Source organism: Balaenoptera borealis (genome assembly GCF_965194805.1).
Source record: "Balaenoptera borealis genome assembly, chromosome: 1".
Taxonomy (NCBI): Eukaryota; Metazoa; Chordata; class Mammalia; order Artiodactyla; family Balaenopteridae; genus Balaenoptera; species Balaenoptera borealis.
In genome coordinates this window covers 80,661,350-80,686,769 of record NC_138860.1, presented here as the reverse complement: position 1 = coordinate 80,686,769, position 25,420 = coordinate 80,661,350, and the positions used below count along the sequence as shown (strand labels likewise).

At 46.7% G+C, this 25,420-nt stretch overlaps 1 protein-coding gene across 2 annotated transcripts; it reads left to right on the top strand.

The window, feature by feature from the left end:
- Positions 1-1,607: 1,607 nt before the first annotated feature.
- Positions 1,608-24,033, top strand: PRCC (proline rich mitotic checkpoint control factor). 2 transcript variants are annotated; one of them, XM_082399018.1, is made up of 7 exons: positions 1,612-2,353; positions 11,888-11,935; positions 14,569-15,135; positions 17,392-17,487; positions 19,176-19,319; positions 21,674-21,739; positions 23,597-24,033. In XM_082399018.1, the coding sequence occupies exons 1-7, from the start codon at positions 1,883-1,885 to the stop codon at positions 23,681-23,683; spliced, it is 1,479 nt and encodes a 492-aa protein (XP_082255144.1). In that variant the 5' UTR covers positions 1,612-1,882; the 3' UTR covers positions 23,684-24,033. The 2 variants fall into 2 exon arrangements, with proteins under 2 accessions (XP_082255145.1, XP_082255144.1); XM_082399019.1 differs by lacking the exons at positions 21,674-21,739; positions 23,597-24,033 and having other exon boundaries at positions 1,608-2,353; positions 17,361-17,487.
- The last annotated feature ends 1,387 nt before the right edge of the window (positions 24,034-25,420 follow it).

Here is a 25,420-nt window from a genome sequence, read left to right as displayed (position 1 = left end):
GGAGAATTCACACTTGGGCTTTCACTGTCCCTCTCTGTTGTTGCCATCATCATCGCCCCCCTTGTCATCCTTTCCATCTTCCTCTGTAGCCTCCTCCCCAAACCTCAACAGTCTTTACGGGCTGAGCTCAGTAGAGCCTTCTGCTCTGGGAATAGGGAGATAGAGCCCACACAGAGGTGGTTTGGCTTATACAGGACATGCACAGAGTTGACAAGTAGAGGGCACCCAGTCACAGGCAGACAGGAAGGGGCAAAGATGAATAAAGAAAAGGACACAAAATTACAGGCAGACAGGGAAGGACAGCTGCAGAATCACGGGCAGACATATGTGAGCTGGAAAAGGACACACAGAAACATGGATGGATATAAGAGGCACTCACAGAGACAGATTAACAAGGTCACACACAAAGTCACATGAATACCAGGCACGGACACACAGATACAAAGGACATATGCATAGAGATGGACTCAGGTGATGCCTCAGATTTGTGAAGGGGGCTCAGATGTACCTGGCCCCCTTAAACCACTGGGCTGAGGGGAAGGGATTAACCTCAAGTGCCAGGCTCTGCCTTCCAGGGCCCTGCCCATCTTTCTGTCTCACTGCAAAGAGCAGTCAGGACCCAGGTTGGAAGGGCTAGGTGTGCTCCTGGATATGCACCTTGGTCAAGGTGAGGGAGATCACTTACTCCCTCTTATGTCACATTTATTTCAGCTCTCAGATTTTTTTTTAATTAATTAATTAATTATATTTATTTTTGGCTGCATTGGGTCTTCGTTGCTGTGCGCAGGCTTTCTCTAGTTGCGGCAAGTGGGCGCTACTCTTCGTTGCGGTGCACGGGCCTCTCATTGCAGAGCACAGGCTCTAGGCACGCGGGCTTCAGTAGTTGTACCGCGCGGGCTCAGTAATTGTGGCTCCCGGACTCTAGAGAGCAGGCTCAGTAGTTGTGGCGCATGGGCTTAGTTGCTCTGCGGCATGTGGGATCTTCCCGGACCAGAGCTCGAACCCGTGTCCCCTGCATTGGCAGGCGGATTCTTAACCACTGCACCACCAGGGAAACCCCTCAGATGTTTTTAATTAGACCTGAAGTCTTGCTTCTTTCTGGCTCGCAGCCCAATTCCGTACAGGTGTCTCGGGCCCTGGCTCTTCTTGGGGTGTTTTATTCCAACTCGGGGTTTCAGTGGCCTCGGAAGCTTCATCAGTTCATTTACAGACCTCTTTCCCTTTAAGCTATTTTCCCTCAATCCGTCACCTTCCCAGACTCCCTCTCATTCCCGACCTCACTTGCAGTTTCTAAGAGCACTACGTCTCCCATAAATCTTAGCGCCCAAGCAGCTGTTTTTAGGGAACTTCAAGTACCGAAATGCTCTCCTATCCGTCTCCGTGACTACCGCGGTGACTGATGGGGCTTGTAGTTACCTAGGAATTGTCAGGAGACCAAAAAAACTACTCATCCCAGGAGCCCTCGTGTCAGAGGCGGGTTTACCTCCTGTCTTTCTGCGCACCCCTTAATCCTTCCTCGGACTCCAACTCCCACCGTGCCTTGCGCTGAGCTCCCTGCGGCGGAGAATGGTGCTGTGGCCAAAGTGTTTTCTGGGAGTTGTAGTTCGTATATTGGTGAGACGAGGAGGCGGTGGAGTGACTCGGCGGCCATTAGCTGTGTGTAGTTGCCCGGGACTAGGAGCTTAAGTGGAGAGGGAAGGCTTATTCGGTGGAAATCAACTGTGGGCATGGGCCTCTACCGGGGCTACCCCTAGAGTACGGAGAAGGCGGGCTTTTTGGTTCCCCGCCCCGCTGACTGGCGGGGCCCACTAGGCCTCCGGACATCCCCGGTGTCAAGTAGGCCTCGTCTGCCGGCAAGGGCGCCCCAAAGGCGGGAGGCGCCATGTCGCTGGTTGCTTACGCCAGCAGCGATGAGAGTGAGCCGGATGAGGCTGAGCCGGAGCCGGAGGAGGAGGAGGAGGCGGCGGCCCCTACACCTGGGCCCGCTTTAGGGGGCTTGTTCGCTTCTCTTCCCGCGCCCAAGGGTCCGGCCTTGCTGCCTCCGTCCCCCCAGATGCTGGCCCCAGCCTTTCCCCCGCCGTTGTTGCTGCCCACACCCACCGGAGACCCCCGGCTCCAGCCTCCTCCCTCCTTGCCCTTCGGTCTGGGAGGCTTCCCCCCACCTCCAGGCGTGAGCCCGGCTGAAGCGGCGGGAATTGGGGAGGGGCTGGGATTGGGGCTGCCCTCGCCCAGAGGCCCTGGCCTCAGTCTGCCCCCCCCTATCGGCGGGGCCGGGCCCCCCCTGGGGCTTCCCAAGCCAAAGAAGAGGACAGAGCCGGTGAAGATTGCGGCGCCAGAGCTGCATAAGGGGGATGTGAGTATCTGAGGAGGGCACCCCCAAACTGTCCGTTGGGTTTGGGCATGGGCTCAGCTGTAGGAGGGACTTGTGGAGATTCCGAGACTCCCTCCTGTAAGTGCATCCGTTGATTCCGGACCGCTGGATTCCTGGTACAGTGCGATTAATTGAGCTGAAGTTTGTCAGCTTTGGGGAGTTAGGGTATTTGTCCATGCGGGTGTCTTCAAGCTGGATTCGCCTGCAGAAGGGCCATATACCATCACCTGGCACTGACAGGCCCAGGCCTAGGGACACTTGGTTCCACTCCGCTTTGTTGCATCTTCACCGCAGGCCAGTTTTTGGTTTTTTTCCCTCTCTCTCTCTTATACTGAGAACAGCATAAAATCTGGTACCTGAGGTAACGGGAGACAGGATTCCTGAGCCCTTGCTGAACATTCAGGACTAACCTTTTCCTTTGCCTCTGAACTTAAAAGCATCAGGGTTCGGAACGAAAAGGATAGGAATCCTGGATTCTGTTTTTGAGGGGAGTTAGGGAAGAAATTGAGTATTTGTTGAGTACAGATCATTTGCCAGGCACTGGCCCTTTCCTTCAATTGTTACAGAACTCTGGGAGATAACATTCTAATTTTTACAGATAAGAAACAGGTGTCCAGCACGCAAGATCTTACCTGGCAAAGGGCAGAGTGAAGATTAAGGGTTTATCTGAACTCCAGGCCTGTGCCTCAGTTTCACGGTTTAGGTATTTCTCAAGCCTAGGTGAATTAGGACATTTGGCTCCTAGAGAGGCAACCAAGCTCTTGTCGTTTTCTGAATGTTGTATCAGAAAAATTGAAGGCCTTTTCTGGAGTGAACGCTTTGGGGGATAAAGGAGACAGCCTAGGGGCAGGTGATACTTTAGAGTTATTTGGAGTTCTTTTCCATTCTCTCTCTCCTAAAAGGTTAATTGGGTCAATCCCTGGCTCACCTTTGGTAACCCTCTGAGAGAAGCTGATTTTTGCCCTTGCTTTTCTTCAGACTTCCGGCTCTGCCTGGAGGCTATTTCTCTTCTCCCCCCCATGTGTCCTAATGTTCTTTCCCTCACCTCTTTCAAATCTTGGCTTAAAAGACACGTTCTCGGTGAGGACTTCCTAGCCGACCTATTTAAATTGCAACTTCCTGTCACACGCTCCTCCCCATCCCACTTTTATTTTTCTCCATAGCACCACCATCTAAAATACTTTACCGCCGTCTAACATACTGTATATTTTATTTGCCTTTCTCCTTTTGCTAGTATACAAGCTCCATGAAGGTAGGCTTATTGTTTATTTTATTCGCTGCTATATCTCTGGTGGTTAAAACAGTGCCTGGCACATGCTGAGTACTACCTAAATATTTTGAGTGAATGAACTCAAATGAATATGGATTCTTTATAGAAGGAGTTTCCAGAATCTCCCTCACTACCATGTTCCAAACTTTTTTCCATATCGTTTTCCCCTTCTTTCTCACCTGAGTTTGTCATTTCTAAGTTTAGGTTCCCAAAAAGCCTTGTATTGCTCCACTGAAACTTAGTTTGGTCTTGATTTAACCTGGAACAAAGGAAAGTCCCTGAGTAGGACAGAGGAAAATAGGTTTGTTGTTTGGGGTGTTTTCTTTTCACAATTTTCCCACCAACTTTTCTCGCAGCCTAATTGTGATAGATGGTGGAAGATGGCACTTTGAGCCTGCCTCCCTCCACCCTCCACCCTCCACAGTGACGGCGGAAAGGCTCATTTTTAGGTCTGCAAAGGTAGCATTAGGAAAAGTTGCTGGTAGAGGCTGTGGAATCTTCCATTTAGGCTGGCTGAAGTGGCAGAAAACTCTGAGGACTTCTAACTATCCCTCCTTTGTAAGTATAATTCACTAAATTCCTGAGGTGAATCCTGACGTGGATAATTAAAATAAAGCCAAATCCTAGCCCTTAGCCGGTTCAGTTTCCCATTTTTGTTCTGTTCAAGTTAGTATTTTTGTTTTCTGAACATATAGTTCCTGGGAAGCGTAGCCTAAGAGTTCCAAGATGATTAGGTGAGGGTGACCTTTACCTTTGAAATAGTTGTGGTTCTAAGGCCCTGTGGTTCCAAGCTCTGTGTCTTGTGCTTATTGGGCTCTCAGTAAACATTTGAGTGAATGAATTAGGTTTCCTTAAATAGTTTCTCTTTAGGGTTTGGTGCTGAAGTAGAAGTAATTAACTCTGAATTTTCATTCATTCATTTGTTAGTTCAGTATTGAGCTGCTTCTCTGTGCCAGGAGCTGAGAGTACAGTAGTGAACATGATAGATCCTGTCACAAAAGGAGTTTATGGTCAATGGGGGGAGACAGACAAGGAAATAGATTTTAGGTCAAGTCAGAGAAGAACCATGATAGAGCTGGTGCCATGGGAGCACTCCTTTGGGGGCACTAATCCAGTTCACAGGTTGGGGAGGCTTCCAGGAGGAGTCGATGTCTAAACTTCAGAGATACGACAGATGAGCAGAAGGTAGCCAGAGAAAGGGGCGATGGAGAGGAGAACATCAGGCAGGGGGACAGAATGTACAAAAGCCCAGAGGTGAGAGAATGAAAATGCTTTGGGGGAACCTTTCGTAAGGCACCATGGCTGGAGCGCATGGGTGGGCGGGGCAGTGACGAGAGATGAAGCTAGAGAGAAGGAGGCTGAGGCTAGATGACAATGGGCCTTGGATACTATGCCAAGGCCTTTGTACATAATTCTAGGGTAGTGAAGAGCCCTTGAAGTCTGAGCAAGAATTCTCTGATCACAGGGTGCTGAAAGGTCTGGAGGGAGCAAGACCGGCAGAGAGAGTGTGAGAGATGATGGCGGCCTGGATAAGGGAGTAGCGGGGGATGGAGAGAGCTGGAGGCTCCAGGTCTTTTTCTGAGGTAGACGTTTTAAGACTAGGGAATTGATTGGATGTCATGGGTGAAGGAGAGGATTCAAGGCTGACCCCTTGCCTTTTGGCTCAGGCAGCTGGGAGGGTAGTGGTGCCATTTATTTACGGAATACAGAGGCTGAGCACATTGGGGATTAGATTTAATTGGTTACAAGTATCAGAAACTGCTCCCAGCTGGCTTAAATGGAAATGTGTCCTAAGTATACTGAGGTACCTTGGAAAGGGCCTGGAATCAGGAATTGGAGATCTGTCGGAGACCCCCACAGCTCCTCTTTGCACATTTGATTCATTCTTCTTTGTCTGCAGACCAGTTTCCACTTCTTAACTTTTGTTGCAGGTGAAAGATGGGCACCATACCTCCTTGGTTTTTAGTTCCTTCCTTTTAGTGATTGGCTCAGATTGACCTACAGTCTTAGTCCCAGCTCTGGTTTTCCAGGGGAGAGAATATGATTGGTTTGGGTAAGCTCATCAATCAGCTGCAGTCAGGGGGCAGGGTAGTACCAAATTTCTCTCTCCAGGTGCCCTGCAGAATCAAATTCAGTCAGCTTTTGACTTATGTGAGGAATTAGGAATGATCCATAAAATGGAGAATCATCCTTTCCTTTTCCCTTCTTACTGTTCTTTTTCTGAACAGTGGTTTATTGTTGACTTTGCGGGCTTAGGGGATGCAGACTTCTAAAATTAGGATACCAAAAAAACAAAATTAGAAGAATAAGTTTGCTGTGAGAGTTTTCTATCATGTAATGTGCATTACAACACAAATAGAAATCTTAGGGTTATCTGGATTAGTATTACCCATCCTTTTAGATTGTTTACCCAGGTAGTGGAAGATTTGAAGCTGTGAGATTGCAATTTCACTAATTTTGCTCATTTCTGTTAACCAAGTAATATAAGAGTTGACTGCAGTGGATTTAACTAAGATTTAGCCCTAGATAGAAAGGGAAGGAGGAGCGCACTAACATCTGTGGGGCACCTGTGTGGTGTCCGACACTGTGCTGGGCACTTCAGCGACTCTGTAAGCTAAGTGTTACCCCTAGTTTACAGGTGAGGAGATAGGAATTTAGAGAACAGAGCTAAAATCACACAGTTTGGGAATAGCAGAAGTCGTATTTGTACCCAGGTGTGTTCTGTTCCTTTCTATCATAGTGCCTACCAAAAAGATAGAAGAACCTTGAGCAACCAGAACTATGAAAGTGATACGATGAGCAGTGCAAAGGTGGGAGAGAAAATGGTGTCCTAACTGAAGGGCAGATGTAAGAACATATTTGAGACCAAAGGGTAGAAAAGTTGATGAATCTAGCTGATTGGGATAACAGCAGAGAGGAGTGTAGAAGTGATTAGAGTTTGGAGCCTGGGGGTGGGGGAGTCTGTGCTTGGGCCCTGATTTTCTTCTTGGCTCCTGGCCCTGGCAACTAGTGATTGCTTTTTTGGAGAGGGAGTCTGTCAGGACCAGAGCCTGGAAAGATAAGAGGGAGGTTGCCACGGGGAACGAGGCTCTGATAGATTAGTAGATCCCACTGGGCCTGGCTTAATGGAAAATGCCTGTTTCCGTTCTTGCTCAGCAGTCTCTGGGTGTGTGTGTCTTGTCACTCTTGGCAGCTGGAACAGAGAGGACAGTGGTGGCCATTGAGGCTCAGGCTCTAATGAGGCCAAGAAGAAATACAATACTTTCTTCTTAAGAGACACAACCGGTTTGTGTCTCTAAAACCCGGGAATGCCTGTTCTGGCCCAGCGTACTTCTTCCAGCCCTGGGTGCTCCCGTATCTCTAGCGTCACCCTTCTTTCTGGGTCTAAGGAAACAGACCCACTCAGATCACCATTCACTGGTCTTTAGCATTCTCTAGGAATTGACTCCACAGCCTCCATTTAACATACTCCTGTGGAAAACAGTTTGGCAGGTCCTCAAAAAGTTAATTAGAATTACCATATGATCCAGCAATTTCACTCCTAGGTGAAAAGAATTGAAAACGGACTCACACAGATACTTGTATGCCAGTGTTCACAGCAGCACTACTCAACAGTAGCCAGTAGCCAAAAGGTGGCAACAGCGCAACAGCCCAACTTATCAACAGATGAGTGGATACACAAAAGTGTGGTATATACATGCAATGGAATATTATTCAGCCTTAGAAAGGAATGCAATCTGGTACATGCTACAACATGGATGGACTTTGCAGACATCATGCTAAGTAAAATAAGCTAGACACAGAAGGACACCTATTGTATGATTCCATTTATATGAGGTACCTAGAGTAGGCAAATCCAGAGATAGAAAGTAGAGTAGAGGTTACTGGGGGCTGGGGAATAGGGAATTGTTGTTCAGTAGGTACAGAGTTTCTATTTGGGATGATGAAAAAGTTCTGGAAATAGTGGTGATGGTTATACAATATTGTGAATGTACTTACTGCCACTGAATTGTACATTTATAAATGGTTAAAATGATAAACTTTGTGTTATATATGTTTTACCATGGTAAGGGGAAAAAACCCAGTATACTCATGTACCTCTCACCATCAAGGAAGTTCTTGTGTCTTAGTTAAATACTGTATTTAGGCTAAGCCCATTGCCTCTAGCTGGTTCCTGATAGAAGCTGAATTAATTTTTCTTTTAAATGCTCCAAGACAGCTGTATCCCCCCAACTCCAACCCCTACCCTGTGACTGGAGGATATATGGTACATCTCTTAGCTTTTGGCTTATTCATCTCCTCCTTTTTGGTACTCTGAACCGAAGTTTATTTTTCTGTTTGAGGTATTTGGATAATTCCTTGCTGAGCTTTCCTTTTGCTTCCTGTTAGTTTTCATTCAGGCCCCCACATGCTCATAAGTATTCTGAGTGGCATCTAGACCTCTTTTCATAGTGAACCAGTGACTTCTGTGTTTCCAACCTCTTTAGTTGGCTAAAGTTAGTTCAGGGGGCAAGAGGTGGTTCTCATTCTATTTCCTCACCCTCCCAATGGCCCTGGACTTCCTCTGTGGCCCTGGGTAGATTACTGAATGTCTCGGAGTCCTGTTTGTCAGCTTTAAGAGGTAAAGATTATTTTTACCCCTCCCTCAAAGATGAATAGTCATGACTTAAGAAGTGTTTAGGGGCTCAGCACATTTATTTTGAGGGTCTTAGTGTTCTGTTTTAGGGAGTCTGTCATATTTTGTGCCCATCTTGAGATGATTTATAATGGGGTTCAGTAGATGAGTACAAAATGTTCAAAGAAGGATGATTGTGAGTAGCCATAGCAGTTCTCTAAATCCAAAATTAATAAGGTGTTCCTAAAGTCTTTGTACAGTTTGTGTGTGCGTGCGCTTTTAAACTTAGGTTGACAGTGTAATGGAAACAATCTGACATTTAAGGAAAAATTGAATTTTCTTCCCACAGCTGATCTGGCCTTCAATTCTATTAGCCGTGGGACAGTTTGCCTACACTTTCAAAGTAGCCACTTTCTGTTTGCCACAGGATCTGAAAAATAAAAATATGCTTGTACAATTTTATAAATGTAATCGTCTTAAACTTGATAAAATTTTATTTTCAGATTGTTTCCATTGGACGTATTGCCTTAGATGTTAAAGTTTAAACGTGCCTGGGGACTTCATGAAAACCTTGTATACCCCATAGTGAGGTGGCTCTGTGTGGTCTGCTGGAAAGGAGAAAAGTCTTCACGGTCAAAAGACAAGGGAAATGGTCAGTAGCCCCTGAGGCAGTGGAAGTTTGGAACAGAGAGAAAAGGTCAAAAATGCTTGGGTGTTTGGGGCTTAAGGCTTATTCTTCGGTTGCGTTTGACATCTTGGCAGACCAGAGAGAATAGTAATCCTTGAAGTCTGTTAAGAATTTTAGTTTATATACATTTTCATGGATAGTAGCTCATGCAGTCTTTAGAACAGTGTTGTGACATGGATTAAGTATTATTGCTAACTGAGGCTTGGGGGGTTGAATGGCTCTTTGGGGATCCTCCCAGCCAGTGAGTGGCAAAGCTGAGATTGAAACCTGTATTGCTGATGTTGTGCCTTGTTCTCTCGGCTGTATCCTGTGGGATCTAGTGGGATCTGATCAGTGTGGATCTCAGGTCTGGACACGCACACAGCTCAGCTGCAAAAGCATGGGAGCCTAAACTGATTCAGGTCCTGGTTCTGCCGTGTACTAGCAATTATTTAACCTCTCTGAGCCTTATTTTCCTTACCTGTAAAGTTGAGATAATAATGCCTACCTTGAAATTTTATTCAGGATTGAATTAAAAACTTGTGAATAAGTTGCCTGACACATAGTAGCTACTCAGCAAATGACTGTCCTGTCCTTTACTGCCCTTTCCCTTACCTCCATATTTAAGTACTAAGACAGATTTCTCTTTTTTTAAAAAAATATATATTTATTTATTTTGTTTACTTATCTTTGGCTGTGTTGGGTCTTCATTGCTGCACACGGGCTTTTCTCTAGTTGCGACGAGTGGGGGCTTCTCTTTGTTGCGGTACATGGGCTTCTCATTGAGCTGGCTTCTCTTTGTTGGGGAGCACGGGCTCTAGGCGCGTGAGCTTCAGTAGTTGTGGCACACGGGCTCAGTAGTTGTGGCTTGTGGGCTGTAGAGCGCAGGCTCAGTTGTTGTGGTGCATGGGTTTAGTTGCTCTGAGGCATGTGGGATCTTCCCGGACCAGGGCTCAAACCTGTGTCCCTTGCATTGGCAGGCAGATTCTTAACCACTGTGCCACCAGGGAAGTCCAAGACAGATTTCTCTTAACAGGTTTTTTTTAATACTACGATTGGCAGCAGTTAGTAATTAAAATCATTGTGCACTGACTACTGTGAGGTAATATTGAACCGTAAGATAGGGCCTTGGCTGTCAGGAGTAAAGGGAAGAATACGCACGTGAAAAATGTAACATTTTTACAGAGCAAGCACAAATGAATCATTAGCATGATGCCACCCCAGACAAATGAATAACTTAGGGACACAGTGAAAAAGAGCAAGGTGAGCTTCTTCAGGAAGACTTTAGGAGTTTCGAGTCAGGAAGTACAGAGTGCAGACTGACAGGAGAGTGAGAGGTGTCAGCGATTCAGGTAGGCGAGAGGGAGTAATAAGGTGGGGGCCTTACGTGAAAGAAAGCACAAATGGAGGATCAGCCAATTCTTTGAGGTGATGTTGGAACCACACTTGATGCCCTTATCTTTTTACTGCTTTTATTACAGTTATTTGGGTACTTGTCATTCTTCTTAACTGGACTGTAAGTTTCTTGAGGGCAGGGACTTTTTTCATGTCATGGCACACAAGAAAATCTTTGAAGCACAGTGGGGCAAGTGGTACAGGCTGTGCCTCTGGAAACCAGTGGGCCAGGACCCTACCTGCTCCAAGCCCTGCCTGATGCCCTGTGGGCTGAGTGGATCAATATCATCATAGTACCTATAACCCAGCCATAGGACACCAGTTGGGAAGCTCTGTCTGTAGTACCTGGCACAGTGTCTTGCATACAGTAGGTTCTGAGTAATAATGATCAAAAAGTCCTTGTAGCACACAAATCCAAAAAGGAACCTGTGGACTTCACTGGCGGTCCAGTGGTTAAGACTCTGCGCTTCCACTGCAGAGGGCGTAGGTTCGATCCCTGGTGGGGGAACTAAGATTCCGCATGCCATGTGGTGTGGCCAAAAAAATAAATAAATAAAAATAAAATAGAAAAAAACGAAAAGATCCCGAAAGGAACTTGTGAGATATGAGGGTCAGTTGAGAAAGACAGGCAGAGGATTTGAGTTCTTTAGAATCTTGGAGATGAATAGGATCTTAGATTCTTGCCTAATCACCTTTATTTACAGATGCCCCAAACCAAGGTGCTAAGAACAAATGGAAAACTTCTAAGGTTCTCAGTTTGGATATTAATTTTTTAAAATAAAATGTGAAAGCTTGCTCTTCATATGCCTTGCATCTTTCTGATAGTTGGAGATGCTGAGGAACTGGTATTGAGCTAAAAGTTTAGACGTTTTTAGTGTGAGAGCTTGTATTAGAAACAATCCTGGTGAGTCAGAGGGGTAACACAGATGAGCTCCCTTCTTGCTCCAAATTCTCACAGTCATCATTTGCTTGCCTTCTTCCTGGACACAAACAACTCTGTCTGGCAGACAATAGATCATACTTGGAGAGGGAATGGATTTCTCCAATGGCTTTGACCTTTAATACCTCATAGAAGAGTAGTTAACATACCACTTAATCCCACCGGAGTTCCCCAGCCCTGTGGTTATGTAGTCTATGTAAGTGGTTTTAGAAGTGAAACTGAGATTGGGTGAGATTGTGGGCCAAATCCCATTCATCTTCTAGTGGACAGATTTATAGGAAGAAGAATGGGTGTAGCTTTTTCTTTCCACCAAAGGCTGAATGGGAGGAAGTAGTCTTAATTTAAAGGACTGGAAATTGATGCTGAGAAGGTTGTGCAACAGGTCTGGGGTATGGGGATGAGTGACCAGGGGCGGTCAACGCATACCTTGTTCTCTGAAGCTGTTCGAGAGCAGGAAGGAAGCTCTGCTTGTTTGGCTGGTTCTGGGGGGTGCACCTCTCATACAGAGGAGGGGCTCGGACAAGATGATGGCCCCTGTTGTCCAGTCCTTTATTTGTGCTTCATTTAATGTGAGTGCTTCTCCACTGTCCTTAAACAGTGAGACCTCACTCCGTTTCTTTTTCTCTCAGTCAGATTCCGAGGAAGATGAACCCACAAAGAAGAAAACTGTCCTTCAGGTAAGCTTTGTGACGTAATAGAAGCCATTTCTTCTCTTCCCATATTGCTTCCTGAAAGACGGGAAATTTCCAGGTCAGGCTTAGAGCAAATGCAAGTATTGGACAACTGCCTGTTTGGGTGTAGTTTGCAAGTATTGGACAACTGCCTGTTTGGGTGTAGTTTTGTTTTCCTGATAACATCAGACCTCGTGCTTCTCTACCCTCTCCTCGCTGTTCCCTGGCTTTAGCGCACTGGCGTCTCTCCTAGAGGACAGGCGTGGTAGGGAGATGAATTGGAACTCAATTTGATTCATTACATTTCAGGTAAAAGGATTATTTAGGAATGGTAGAATAAACGGATTGGTCAAAATGTTGTTATGGAGCATCTGAACTTTAAAATTATCCATCTTCTCCCTGCCTCATTTTTAACCTGGAAAAGAAACACTTAAATAGCACTTACCAGGCACTAAGTGCTATACCAGTGTTTAACTGATTTAATCCTCCTAATAGTGCTTAAGTCATAGCGTTATTATCATCCCTATGTTACATACAAGGAAAACGAGAGCTTAAGGAACTTGCCCAAGGTCAGACAACTAGTGGGGACAGAGCTGGGGTTCAGACTGAGGCAGTCTGACTGTAGAGTCCAGGCTCTTATCTGCTGCATTTGGCTGCTGCTCTGTCATCAAGACCAGAAGTCCTTAACCAGACAGTGTCGGGAGATGATCTCGCTGCTGTTGCCTGTTTCCCCTTGTCCCCGTGCCTTTATTCTGGCTCCCAGAAGTTTCTTCCTGCTCAGCTCCACACTCGGTGATTTATACACTCTCTGACCTCATGTTGATTATATGCCTCAGGAAGAGCAAAAGCAGTTCTGCCTTGAGACTTCCCTGGTGGCAGAGTGGTTAAGAATCCGCCTGCCAATGCAGAGGACATGGGTTCGAGCCCTGGTCCGGGAAGATCCCACATGCCGCGGAGCAACTAAGCCCGTGCCCCACAACTACTGAGCCTGCACTCTAGGGCCTGCGAGCCACAGCTACTGAGGCCTGCGCGCCTAGAGCCCGTGCTCCGCAACAAGAGAAGCCGCCGCAATGAGAAACCTGCGCACCACAACGAAGAGTAGCCCCCGTTTGTTGCAACTAGAGAAAGCCGGCACGCAGCAACGAAGACCCAACGCAGCCAAAAAAAAAAAAACAAAAAACAAAAAAAAAAACAGTCCTGCCTTTATAAGGTTGCTGTCTCATGATTTAGGTATATGATGCTGAAGTTGCTCCTTCTCCTGACTCTGTTGAGGTGTCACTTCCATGGCTGGGAGGTGTTAGAAGGACAAAGTCATGTGAAAGAAAGATAACTAGTGAGAGTGATGTTGTGTCCATATTTGTAGTGGGTGATGGAGGAGGAATCATGGAAGATACTGACTTGCTGAGACTGAATGAAGCCACTTGTTCTCTGTTATCTGAATGGCTTCCTGGAGGACGTGGACTGGCAACTAAAGAGACGAGAGGACACTGGCTCAGAAGGCACCCCAGGAATAAACAGCAGTCTTCCAGATGGTGGGAAGAGATGAGTGCATAGAGAAACTCTGAGCTGTTAAGGCAGAGTAGGGACCCAGCACTGCAAAGGGATGTAGCCGTGATCCCAGATGTATCTGAGAAGTCAGACACTTTGAAGGTAGCCTGAGGATGTGCTCCACCTGCCACCTCAGTCTGGTTTTTATGAACCTGAGCCTCTGGGGTCTACCAGGCTGAAATGACCCAAATCTGTGAACCCAGACAGCAGGGAGAAGAGCCCATTTTCTGGATGAACAGTTCTGCCTGGCCTGCTTGACTCAAAAGTCTTATTTTACTCATTCTGGGCATTTCTTGGCTGAGAGAGCTGAAGTACATGGGTACTCCAGGACGGTGACACAATGACCTTATTCCATTCTCCTTTTTCAGACTGACACCTCCCTCAGCCCTGCAGTTAGGCCAAGCTGGCCCTGTAGCACATGGAAAGCAGAATCCCAGAGATTCTTATGAATAATAGCAACTCTGGTTGGGCTGAGGAACACTGGATAGGCTGAGCCAATTAGCTTACAAATTGATAAATTAAATGCATGACTCTGGCATAAACAAGCTGAATATACCCCGTCTGTAGGGCTTTTCTTGGGTGGGGGAGGGAACTTTTGGCGGTATGTATGAATGTCTTTTTTGGACATAGCCTTGCTCTTGACTTTGAGTAGCAATCCAAAGGAAGCAGGGAGTACCCATGTTAAGAGGAACCTTTAGGACATAGGGAGAGGTTCAGTGATCAGCTGGAGAGAGCCCTGGGCTTTTTGGGAAGAAGGATGATGTATTTGCCAAATGTATTATCATATTTGCAAAAAAATCAGAGTTAGGGAAGGCTTTGTGGCAGAGGGAAGAGGAGCTGGGTTGAGATGGATGAGGAAAACAGGGATGACATCTTACCTTGGGAGGAGCGGACAGCAGAATGGCCTGAGGTAGGAGGAGTCAAGTCCAGTTTGGATGACGTTAGTGGGCCGAGGTAAGATGGAAACAGGGCTGGTAAGATTTTAGGCTAGAGCACATATCTGTAATGCTTGTTCTTAATGTCAGTAGTATGTATCATAACATCTCACTTGTCATCTTTCTTCCCTCCTTACCCAAACCTGGGCTCACCAGGGATCCAGTGAGGGGACTGGTTTGTCCGCCTTGCTTCCCCAACCTAAAAACCTGACTGTGAAAGAGACTAACAGGTTGCTCCTGCCCCATGCCTTCTCCCGGAAACCCTCGGATGGCTCCTCTGACACTAAGCCCTCCAGACAGGCTTCTAAGACCAAGCCCTCTTCTCTCGCCCCTGTTGTGGGCACCACGACCACCACTCCATCGCCCTCTGCTATCAAGGCTGCTGCCAAGAGTGCCGCCCTGCAGGTGACGAAGCAGATCACACAGGAAGAGGACGATAGTGATGAGGAAGTAGCCCCTGAGAACTTTTTCTCCCTCCCTGAGAAGGCCGAGCCGCCTGGAGTTGAGCCATATCCTTACCCCATTCCCACTGTCCCTGAAGAGTTGCCTCCAGGCACGGAACCAGAGCCGGCCTTCCAGGACGATGCAGCCAATGCCCCCTTAGAGTTCAAGATGGCAGCAGGCTCAAGTGGGGCCCCTTGGATGCCTAAGCCTGGGGATGACTACAGCTACAATCAGTTTTCCACGTATGGCGATGCCAATGCCGCTGGTGCTTACTATCAGGTGGGTAAGAGGCGTGGAGGGCAGGCCAGGGAATGTTGGAGTGTGGCCGTCAGGGAGAGCTTTGAGCCAGTGATAAGGCCTCTGTGGCACCACTTTGGCTGAATTAATGAATCTTCTGGTGTCTTGGTTTTCCTGTACCTGTCAGGCCTCAAAACATACTACCTTTATGCTAAGTCTTGAAGTCTGACAGGTCGAAACACATAATTGACCCGTTTATTCTGAAAACAAAATGTCATTGTAGGAGCTGATGAAAGGTATAGGGAGAAAGTGGAAGAGGAGCAGTCTCTAGTCTTAGAGATCCCAGGTAGCTTCTGCAGATGTGGGTGAGGAGGATAAGTGAACTGTGGCATAGACTCCTAGACAGCAGTGAGTCCGAGAAGAGTTCTGGAGGTGGGGAGTGCTGAGGACTGCAAGGGAGGGGAGGGACTGCAGAGGACAGGAGGGAATCCGGAGAGTCGAATGCAAAGGGGAATTAGAATGGTGAGAGGCCTCGACTGAGTCACAGGAAGTTGAAGGGACTGAGTCAAGTCCCTGGAAAGAAGATGCTGGAGGACCGTAGTTTGGGCAGAGATAGAGAATGGGGTTTGAGGGTGGTTTGGAGTTTGAATCTCAAACTATGTGAGTCTATTACTTAACTGCCTCTCTGAGTCTCAGATTTCTCAGCTCTCGAATGGGAAGAATACTAGCAACTTCAGGGTTGCTAGGTAGAATTACATTGGTTTCGCGTGGTGCCTGGAACATAGCAAATGCTCAGTAAATGGTTATGATAACTTTCTATTCACATGTTATTTGGAAGAGCTGTTTAACTTGTTCTCTGTGGCCTCAGGGAGTGAGCATATATGAGGCCAGGTTGTAAATAGGTTTAAGAAAGACTTTTCCAGTGGTCAGAGCTTCCTGAGATGGAGAGTGCTCCAGGAGTTCGGGGACTCGCAGCAGTGGTGGAGGTGGGACAGAGGCCTCTGGCTGGCCCTGTGGCTGGGCAGCTGTAGGAAGTTTTCCTGCCAGCATGCGATGGTTTCAAGACTTCTGTCTTCTTCAGCCAGTGTGATTCTCTGAATGGTCAGTGTTAATCTTATCTACAGTCTAGGTAGTGGGCTTTGAAGGGACTCTGTTCTGATCAAAGACTTTGAAAACTATTTGCCGTTAAACCTTGTTGTATCCTGTAGGCTGATCAGGGACAATGCATCTCCCCTCAGGTTGTTAGAAGGAAGGAGGAACATGAGTGTTTTGATCTCTTTAGCAGGAAAAAAAAAAAAAAAATCTAAGAAACCACTAGTTTACATCCAGCAAATGAGTATTAGTTGGAATTCTGTATGCAGTTATAAACACTATTGAGGTAATCTGTGCAAATTAAAGCACTTTAAATACAGTAGGGGGCCCTGCAATTTAAATGTATGTTATTATCAATACTTTTTATTAAAGTTAATTACTCTGGGTTTTTATGTATTATTTTTAGTCAGAATTAAACCTTATTTTTCATATAGCTCACTATAAAATGAATGTTTTTAGAGGAGCATTTCTTGGAGTTCTGGGCAAAGGTGGAAGAATCTGGAAAAAATGCAGGCAGGGAGGAAACAGCTTCTCAGCTCTGTGGCTGCCTGACTCGGCCACAGTAGGGGCCTTGCCCTTGCCTTCACCCCTCTTCCTCTAGGGTCCATAACAACATCTGGACAGCTCACCTCTAAAGGGGAATCATCAATTCCTGAACTAAAAATCTGGTAATGCAAACCTGGTTTGTTCCCAGCTTTGTAAATTCCATACCACCCTTGCAGTGGTTGATTTTTATCAGAGATCTGCAACCTCCCTGCCTGTTATAGGCGATCCCCTGTGTCCAGGGTGTAGATAGGACGAGGAGCAGGAATGGCATGCCTCACACCCTCTCACCTCTGCTCACACTGGATTTTACTGGGGTCTCATGAGCAGGAGGAGCAGGGCTGAGGCACAGTAGAGGTCAGGAGTGGGAATCACTCTTGGGAAGCAGCCAAGGGAGCAGGGTGTAAATTGAAGCCAGAGAGAACGTCTTTATTTCTTATCTCTCTTCCCTAAAAAATATCCATCTGTCTGGATGGTGCAGATGAGAAGAAACTCTGGTTCTTGAGTTATAGGGTAGGTCCTTAGGATCTGTGCTTTTACTGGTCCATTTGAGGGTCTGTAGTGTGGGTGTGGGTGTCACCACTGCCTCTTTGATGAGGGTTTTCTTTGTCCCCTCTCCACTGTGCCCTCAGTTGGTGTGTTTTTTTCCCTCCTTGACTGCAGGATTATTACAGTGGTGGCTACTATCCCGCACAGGACCCGACTCTGGTCCCCCCACAGGAAATTGCCCCAGATGCCTCCTTCATCGATGACGAAGCAGTAAGTTAACAAAGCACAAGTGACCATCTTTGACCCCTGGACACCAGGTTTCAAAGCTGAAGCTAAAGGAAATTCTTTCTTTCTTTTTTTTTTTTTAAACGACATTCATTTAGGATTAGGTTTGGCAACATATAATTGAGAAACTTCAAGTAATACTGGCTTATGTAAGGGAAGTTAACTTTTTTCTTCATAAAAGAAGGCTAGAGGTAGGTAGGCGAAGGCTGGTATGGCAGCTCCACAAAGTTGTCAGGGATCCAGTCCCCTTCTCATCATTACTTTGCCCATCCCTAGGTTGTGGCCTTTATTCTTATGGTTAGTGATAAGAATAAGAATGTAGCTAAGTCCACTGCCATCATTACTGCATACCAGGCAGCAGAGTGGAGAAAGAAAGTCACCTCCCCTTTTAGGAGACTTCCTGAAAGTTCCTAAGAACACTTCCCCTTCTGTCTTACTGACTAGAACCTGGTCACATGGCCATATCTAGTTGCAAGGAAATGTAGTCTTTTTGTTGGGTGGTAATATGCCTAGCCAAAACGTTGGGTTCATTCACACTAACGGAGACAGGGAGAGTGGATTTGGGGAGGGAACAGCAGCCACAGTAAATAACCCTGTGTTTCACATCACTGTGTTCCCTGCTGCTGAGCTTTTCCCCAGCTCAGCACAAGGGAAGATGAAAACCCCATGTCTTGCGGCCATCTGGTCATGTTCAGGAGATAAAGTATTCCATCTGTAGCGAGGTCACAGCCTATTAGGAGTGGGTTGGAGAAATAGGGGATTCTACCTCTTTGCATGCAAGTTCTTATAAAAATAATTTTCTTCTCACCTTTTCACAGAAAGATGTGCATCCCTTTGCAAACTTCTGCCTGTGGTTAATACTGTGTTCATCCACTTCCCTGGGTATATCCTCCTTGACAAGTTCAGTAGTTAGGCCCTTTTTGTTTTAAGCCTAGGAGGCAGCAGAGAGCTCATCCAGTGGCAAAAGTCAGCTTCTTATGGGTAGAGTGACCCCAGGAGGCCTTGCTAATGCTCAGACCACAACCTGGGTTTCATTGCAGGTTTCCGAGTGTTCTTGAATTTAATTCCCCTTTGCTCACACTCCTTCTAGGCACATCTCCTGGTGACTTGTGGTGTGATTTTTTTTTTTGAGGAAAGAGTAGCAGTCTCCTAGAAAATTTGCCAGGTCTTTTTTTGAGGCTTCCTTTCTCCCCATCTCTACGTTCTCCTTCTCTAATGTCTGGTCTGGTGTGCGGTCTGCTGATTTGGTGATACTGAACCAATGAGAAGGAACAGACATGTTAAAAGAACCAATTTTTAGAAGAGAAATCCTAAAATTTTTTGTTTTTGTACCCTTAATTTGAAAATAGTGTGCAGTCCTTTTAGGCAGATACAATTTACAAATAATTTGAATACAAATTCATATCAGTGATTCTCTGCACTCACTTATGTTTGGGAATACATTTTGCCCTTCCTTTTCCTGAGGCCAGGAGAACTTCTGAGAAGTAGCCTTTCACCTGGCTTTAAGGCCACTTGGTAGGTGGCACGGTGAAAGGACATACTGCATAGAGAGAATTAAGGGTGCAATGGAATTGGGGAGGCCCAAAACCATTCTATAAACTCTGGATCCTTGGTGACATCTCCTGACCCCCTACCCAGACCCCCCACTCCTGAATTTTTTTCCCCTTTTCCAGTTTAAGCGGCTGCAGGGCAAAAGGAACCGAGGGAGGGAGGAGATCAACTTTGTGGAGATCAAAGGTGATGACCAGCTCAGTGGGGCCCAGCAGTGGATGACCAAGTCATTGACAGAAGAGAAAACCATGAAGTCATTCAGCAAAGTAAGTGGGAAAGGTCTAGTGGGTGGCCAAAGCAAAATCTGACCCCAAACCCCATTGTTACTGTCCCGGCACCTTTAGCAAACACCTGTTCCCCTTGGTACTGGAGTGTACACCAAGCCTCCCAGATAGAGCTCCCGCCTTTCAGAATTTGCAGCACTTTGCTCTCCATCTGGATGGTGGAGTCTGGTTACTGAGATTGGTTGGTTGAAACAGTTTCCTAACCTGCAGTTGGGAAGATCTCGGATATGTGTGGCTCCTTCCCTGGCTGGACAGGATCCATAGCTGCCCCTCCTCCTCTCTGCAGTCATATCCCTCTCTCCATCCTGTTTTTTGTTTTTTTTTTTTAAATTAATTAATTTATTTTTGGCTGAGTTGGGTCTTTGTTGCTGCATGTGGGCTTTCTCTAGCTGCGGCGAGCGGGGGGCTACTCTTCGTTGTAGTGCGCGGGCTTCTCGTTGCCGTGGCTTCTCTTGTTGCAGAGCACAGGATCTAGGCACGCGGGCTTCAGTAGTTGCGGCTTGTGGGCTCTAGAGCACAGGCTCAGTACTTGTGGCGCACGGGCTTAGCCGCTCTGCGGCACGTGGGATCTTCCCAGACCAGGACTCGAACCCGTGTCCCCTGCACTGGCAGGCGGATTCTTAACCACTGCGCCACCAGGAAAGCCCTCTCCATCCTGTTAAGTTGGGACCTGGCACAGCACATCTGTGAGGTGTGGGCACAACACAGCCTCAGAAGCCCTGGGGTCCTAGGTGCTGAGTGTACACGTCCTTCTCTCTCCTTTCTTTCCATTATTTATTGTAGCCAGCTGTAGTCTTTTCAGATGCTTTATTCCTCACATTTCCCACACCATACTCCTACCTTCTTGCTGCTAGTTTTCTTCAGTCAGTATGATGAACATCTCTTCACCTAGTAGCTGAGTACAGCAAATGTGGACATTTATGAGCCTGCCACAGGGGGGAAAATGTGGGGAAGCCCTGGATTCTAGCCGAGCACCAGCAAGGCCAAGGTCGGGCATTTTATTCCCTTCTCTGTCCATTTTCTTTGCTTTGTTCTGTGGCCACAGATGGCCATCTGAGCCCCAGCCATTTGTTTTAACTGAATGTTGGCGGCCATACAGGACAGAGCAAAGGATTGTGGTTAGATCAGCATAGATCCATCATTGTTTACTGGAAAAACCACTTAGGAGAGCATGCTCTACTAACTGTGGGTCGAGAAGCATCATCACGTAGTAATAGCTACTGTTGTCAGTGCTCACTGTGGGCCAGGAATGGACCTGGATGTTTTATGTTTGTCATCTTTAACTGTCATATAAAATGATATTAAATAGCATCAAGGAATTGGAGTTTGCTATTTTCCCAGGTCTAAGGTTTTTTTCCATCATCTCATTGTATTGAGCTAGATAGAAAAAAAAGGAGAGAAAGATACAGTTCCTGTCCTTGAGGGGTTTACAGTGTAGTTGAGAAAAAGAGATTTAAGGACACTTGAGTGTAAATGATTATGGTGCAAATTGATTACATAAGTGCTGAGGAGACTCCAGAGAGGAGTTTTGGGAGTTGGGTGGGGCTGATTAGGAAGCTTCTAGTCTGAGACAAGACTGGCAGAGGACAGAAAAACCGCAGAATGTAAGCCCAGACCAATATAGACTTTGACAGTAAATCATTTGCATCAAAGTTTGGTTAGGGGTTCAGTGCAGTTACGGGTGGAGGCTGGAAGACTGGAGAGAGGTGGGGTGATGGTGAAAATCTAATTCCAGGGAAGTTGTTTGTTGGCAGTTACTAGAATGAGGGAGTGGGGTTTCAGCCAGAGGTGATTGATGGGAGAGAGCTTGGTAAGCAGCAGGTAGGAGATAGGCTAGACATCTGGCCTGACTGGGGAGAGGTGGACAGAGATGAAGAGGGCCTAAAGGGGAGATGGGCAGAGAGGGTGGTGAGGGGTCTGGAGGGCGGGAGGAAGGTCTCCTGTACCCTGGCACTTCAGCTGTTTTAGACTGACTGCAGGCAGTAAAGCTGGTATCAAGTGCCCACTGTGGGCAGAACACCATGCTTGGTGCTGGGGGCGAGGTGGGGTTACCAAAGATGTAGTAGACAGTCCTGACCCCACAGAATTTCCAGTCTAATGGGGATGTTAGCTGGCTATTATAGGCAAGTAGTCTGAGCTTGGGATTTTTGCATAATGGCTTTAATAAAAATAACTGTAAGTATACAGACATAAAAACAGCTCCAAGCTGACTTTTTCCCCCTAGGATATGGGCTGTGTATAGTTGGTTTCTTAATGCCCAACCTTGCCTCATTGGGGCACGTGAGAAACTTCCACTTTTCTTTCAGTGGGTTAATGATTGTTTTCTTCCCTTGCAGAAGAAAGGTGAGCAGCCAACAGGCCAGCAGCGGCGGAAACACCAGATCACGTATCTGATTCATCAGGTGAGAGGGTTGAGGGCCCTGGCCTGCTAGGCAGGATCCCTATAAACCTGGGGATTTGAAGGCTGAGATCTAGGCTAAGAAGCTTCCAGCAGGCACCCTCCCCAGTTCTCCATACGGCCACTAGGTGGGGCTGTGTCCTTCAGAATTCTCCTCTGCATCAGTCTCACTTCGGATAAGACTCAAGTACAGGTGCTTGGAATAAACTCTGTAAGTGAAAATTCAGATACTCAAAGCATAAAAGTAAGAGGGGGGGAAAAAAAAAAAAAGAGGGGAGTGAAATGGTTTATCATAGGGTTCTTTCAAATAGCAAGTTTATCTGATAATTTAAAAAACTTTAGGGACTACCCTGGTTGCACAGTGGTTAAGAATCCACCTGCCAATGCAGGGGACACGGGTTCGAGCCCTGGTCTGGGAAGATCCCACATGCCGCGGAGCAACTGGGCCCGTGAGCCACAACTACTGAGCCTGCGCTCTAGAGCCCGTGAGCCACAACTACTGAGCCTGCGTGCCACAACTACTGAAGCCCACGCGCCTAGAGCCCGCACTCCACAACAAGAGAAGCCACTGAAGTGAGAAGCCCGCCCACCGCAATGAAAACCCAATGCAGCCAATAAATAAATTTTAAAAAATAAAAAAAAAAACTTTCAAGAAAAATTGGTTCACCAACTTTTAGCAAAACATCCACCTCATGAGGAAGTTGGTTTTATTTATGTTCTCTATTTCTATGGCAGGAAACATCAGTGCAAATAATTCAAAATTACAGATAATCCAGAATATCTTCTGGAATTAGAATATGTCTTGGTATTTATTTGATAGGACCTGGCAGCTTTCAAATAATTCACTGAATCACTAAATATCTTTTCGAGACCTACTGTACTAAATGCTGTCAAGGGTACAGACCAGGAATAAGACTCTTTCCTGGCCATTTCCCTGGGGAGTGTATATGCTGGTTGGTGATTTCAGTGGCAAAACTTGCTTTCGTTGTTCTTATCATATTTTCACATTCCTTTTCAGGGACTCCTTTGTACCCTTACCCTGTCTTGTTGTTTGTAGGGAAAGAATTTGAGGGTAGGGTCTTTCAAAAGTTTTTTAAATTTATTTTTATTTTTTAATTAATTATTTTTTTTTGCTCGCTGCTCCCCTGTAGGGTCTTTTTTTAAACCCAAACCCTTAGCACCCCACCCCATTCCAGGGGAAATGAGCAGGTATCAGCTAGCTTGTGGGAATGGGGTTGAGGAGTCCCTTTTCTAGGGTGGCGCTTGTACCTTCCCAGAATGCAATGTAGAGCCAGGAGTTGTCGTGGTCAGAAGGAGAAAGCATTAATTCTAGTTCCTTCCAGTCAATTTTTCACAGCTTCAATTTATACTTTAAAGTGGTGTGAATTTCTAGGGTACCATATACACTGTATTCAACACAGCAGCAAACTGTGGCTCCAGACTTGGTTGGTGTCCTGTTTTGACCTGTCCAAGTCTTCGAGGCTGTCCTCTCCCACTTGGCTAGTTAGGTATCCAAGGTAGCCAGTTGTCTTTCTTTCAGATGCCAAATTCAATTTCTCATTTGTCCATTTCCTACTTGAGCATCTCTGTTTTAATTCTAGCTGATGAAGGACCAGGATTCTTGAGTCTTTATTCTGCTTAAACCCTATTAGCTCCCCAAAGAGATGGTTTTTCTTTGCTTTCTCAGTGTCTTCCCCTTCTGCTTGAATAAGGGAAAATTAAATCTTTCAAGGGATTTGCTTTTTCCACATAATTGTTTTGATGGGAGAAAGACTTTAAATTGGGAAGTGCACAGAGGCAAGAGAAAAATATTTCTCAGAACCTTTGTGTGACTCTCCCCTGCCCCCTCTTCCTTGCATAGGCTAAGGAGCGGGAGCTGGAACTGAAGAACACCTGGTCGGAGAACAAGCTCAGCCGCCGGCAGACCCAAGCCAAATATGGATTCTAGGGCTCTGGACCTGACTGCCCCCTGGATCTCCTGCTGCCCAGCTGGTCGGGCCCCCAGCTTCATCTCTGGGACCCCAGCTGTTCCAAGCCCAGGATCTCCTTCCCTGAGGACCCAGCCCTCGCCTCTGCGAGAATGAACATATTTGATAGATTTTTCTTAACAAAAGTTAGAAAATTCAGCTCCTTTCTGTCTTGGAGCTAGCAAAGACTCAAGTGATGCCTCAGAAGGGGCTCTGAGTTCTTGGATGGGAGTTTTGCTCCCTGTTGGGTGTGATGAAATGTTGAACCCCTCCATCTTTTTTTTTTTTTAAAACCAGGGATGTCTGTTGAAATAAAACATTCAGTCTGACAGATGCTGCCTGCCCTGACCCTTTCCTACTTTTAAGTGAGGTCTCTTTTTTTTGGACCCTTCTCATTTGTTATCCTGTCCTTGGATCTCAATATTTACTTTGTGTAAAGCAACCTCCAAACTATCATGAGCTGTCTTATGATTACTTTGCATCTTTCTGAGTACTCATCATCTAAACTGGGGTCATGGCCATTGAAGACTCTAGGAATTGTACGACAATTTTGTATGGGACAGGGGCCTGTGATCCCAAATATGGGAAGTATTGCTGATCTCGGGTATCTCTGAAGACTGGGGGAAGTCAAGGAGATTGTTTCTGTGACATGAAAGAGTTGTTGGACATGAAAAAGTGGTGAAATGCCTGTCCCTAAAGATGAGTCAAATTTATACTGGTTGTCATCGACCTGGACTGGTTTGGAAGCTTTGCATAGAGCTTGGGGGCTAGACAGATCTTGGATATTTCTGGACTCCTAGCTTTTTGCTTGAGAGGGAGGGGCAGGTTGGGTGGGTGGGTGGATGGATGAGGAAGGGAGGTGGCAGGGTCTATGACTTGAGTTAGCTGTAGGGCACTGTGGTGCCCAGGAGCCGCAAGATAGGTGGCATGATTCCTCCTCGGAGCAAGGTTCAAATAGAGATGGAAGATACCGGGTATCGTTCACAATGCAGCATGCAAATCCTAGTGTAGACACTGCTGAAACCTGTTGCTGAGGGTACTAGGACTCCAGTAGGGCGTAACTGCAGTGGCTTCCTGCAGGAAGGGACTGTTAAACTCCTGCAAGAAGAAAGGCCTTAGATGCTAGGCAGAGCAGCGTTAATTGGACGAAGATGCCTGACTCTAGTCGTTGCAGGTTCTGAATGGGGAAAACACTGGGAGGACTTGGTGTTTGACAGTCCTGGTGACAGGAAGGCTAAGGCCAGAGGGGCAGTTTGAAGAAGTGTGTGCTGGGGACTTGGGGACTAGTAGGAAGTGAGGAATCTCGCCATGCTTCTGGTCTTGTCGGCTGGGGTAACTTGAGTCTGTTTCTCATTAAGTACAGAGGAGGGTTTCATCACTTACAGGAAAAGCACCCGCTTATCTGAAATCTGACCTACTTCGGGTTGGAGCCAGACAGGGCTCCTGCATCCCACAGGGACACTTGGGCTGTAGTTGTCCAAGTCAGTGCATCCAGCCAGCCTTCAGCAAGGAGCATTAGCCCGTACCACCACTCCCACCATCCACAGAGGCACTGAGGGCTGAGGTCGCCCCTCTGGGGTGTCATAGTGAAGTGAGGTGGTGAGGTAGGCTCAGCAGGGCCCCAGAGTCTGAGGTCCCATGGAGTCCAGTGCTGTTTCTGTATTCAGTACGCTATAGACGCAGCCCTGCCCTCCTGAGTTGCCACACTCCTGGGATTC

Bases quoted from the DNA above. Each gene is read 5' to 3' on its own strand.
- PRCC (XM_082399018.1), top strand. From the start codon at position 1,883: ATGTCGCTGGTTGCTTACGCCAGCAGCGATGAGAGTGAGCCGGATGAG. The intron at 15,136-17,391 runs GTGGGTAAGAGG...CCTTGACTGCAG, and splicing joins CCGCTGGTGCTTACTATCAG to GATTATTACAGTGGTGGCTA. The intron at 19,320-21,673 runs GTAAGTGGGAAA...CTTCCCTTGCAG, and splicing joins CCATGAAGTCATTCAGCAAA to AAGAAAGGTGAGCAGCCAAC.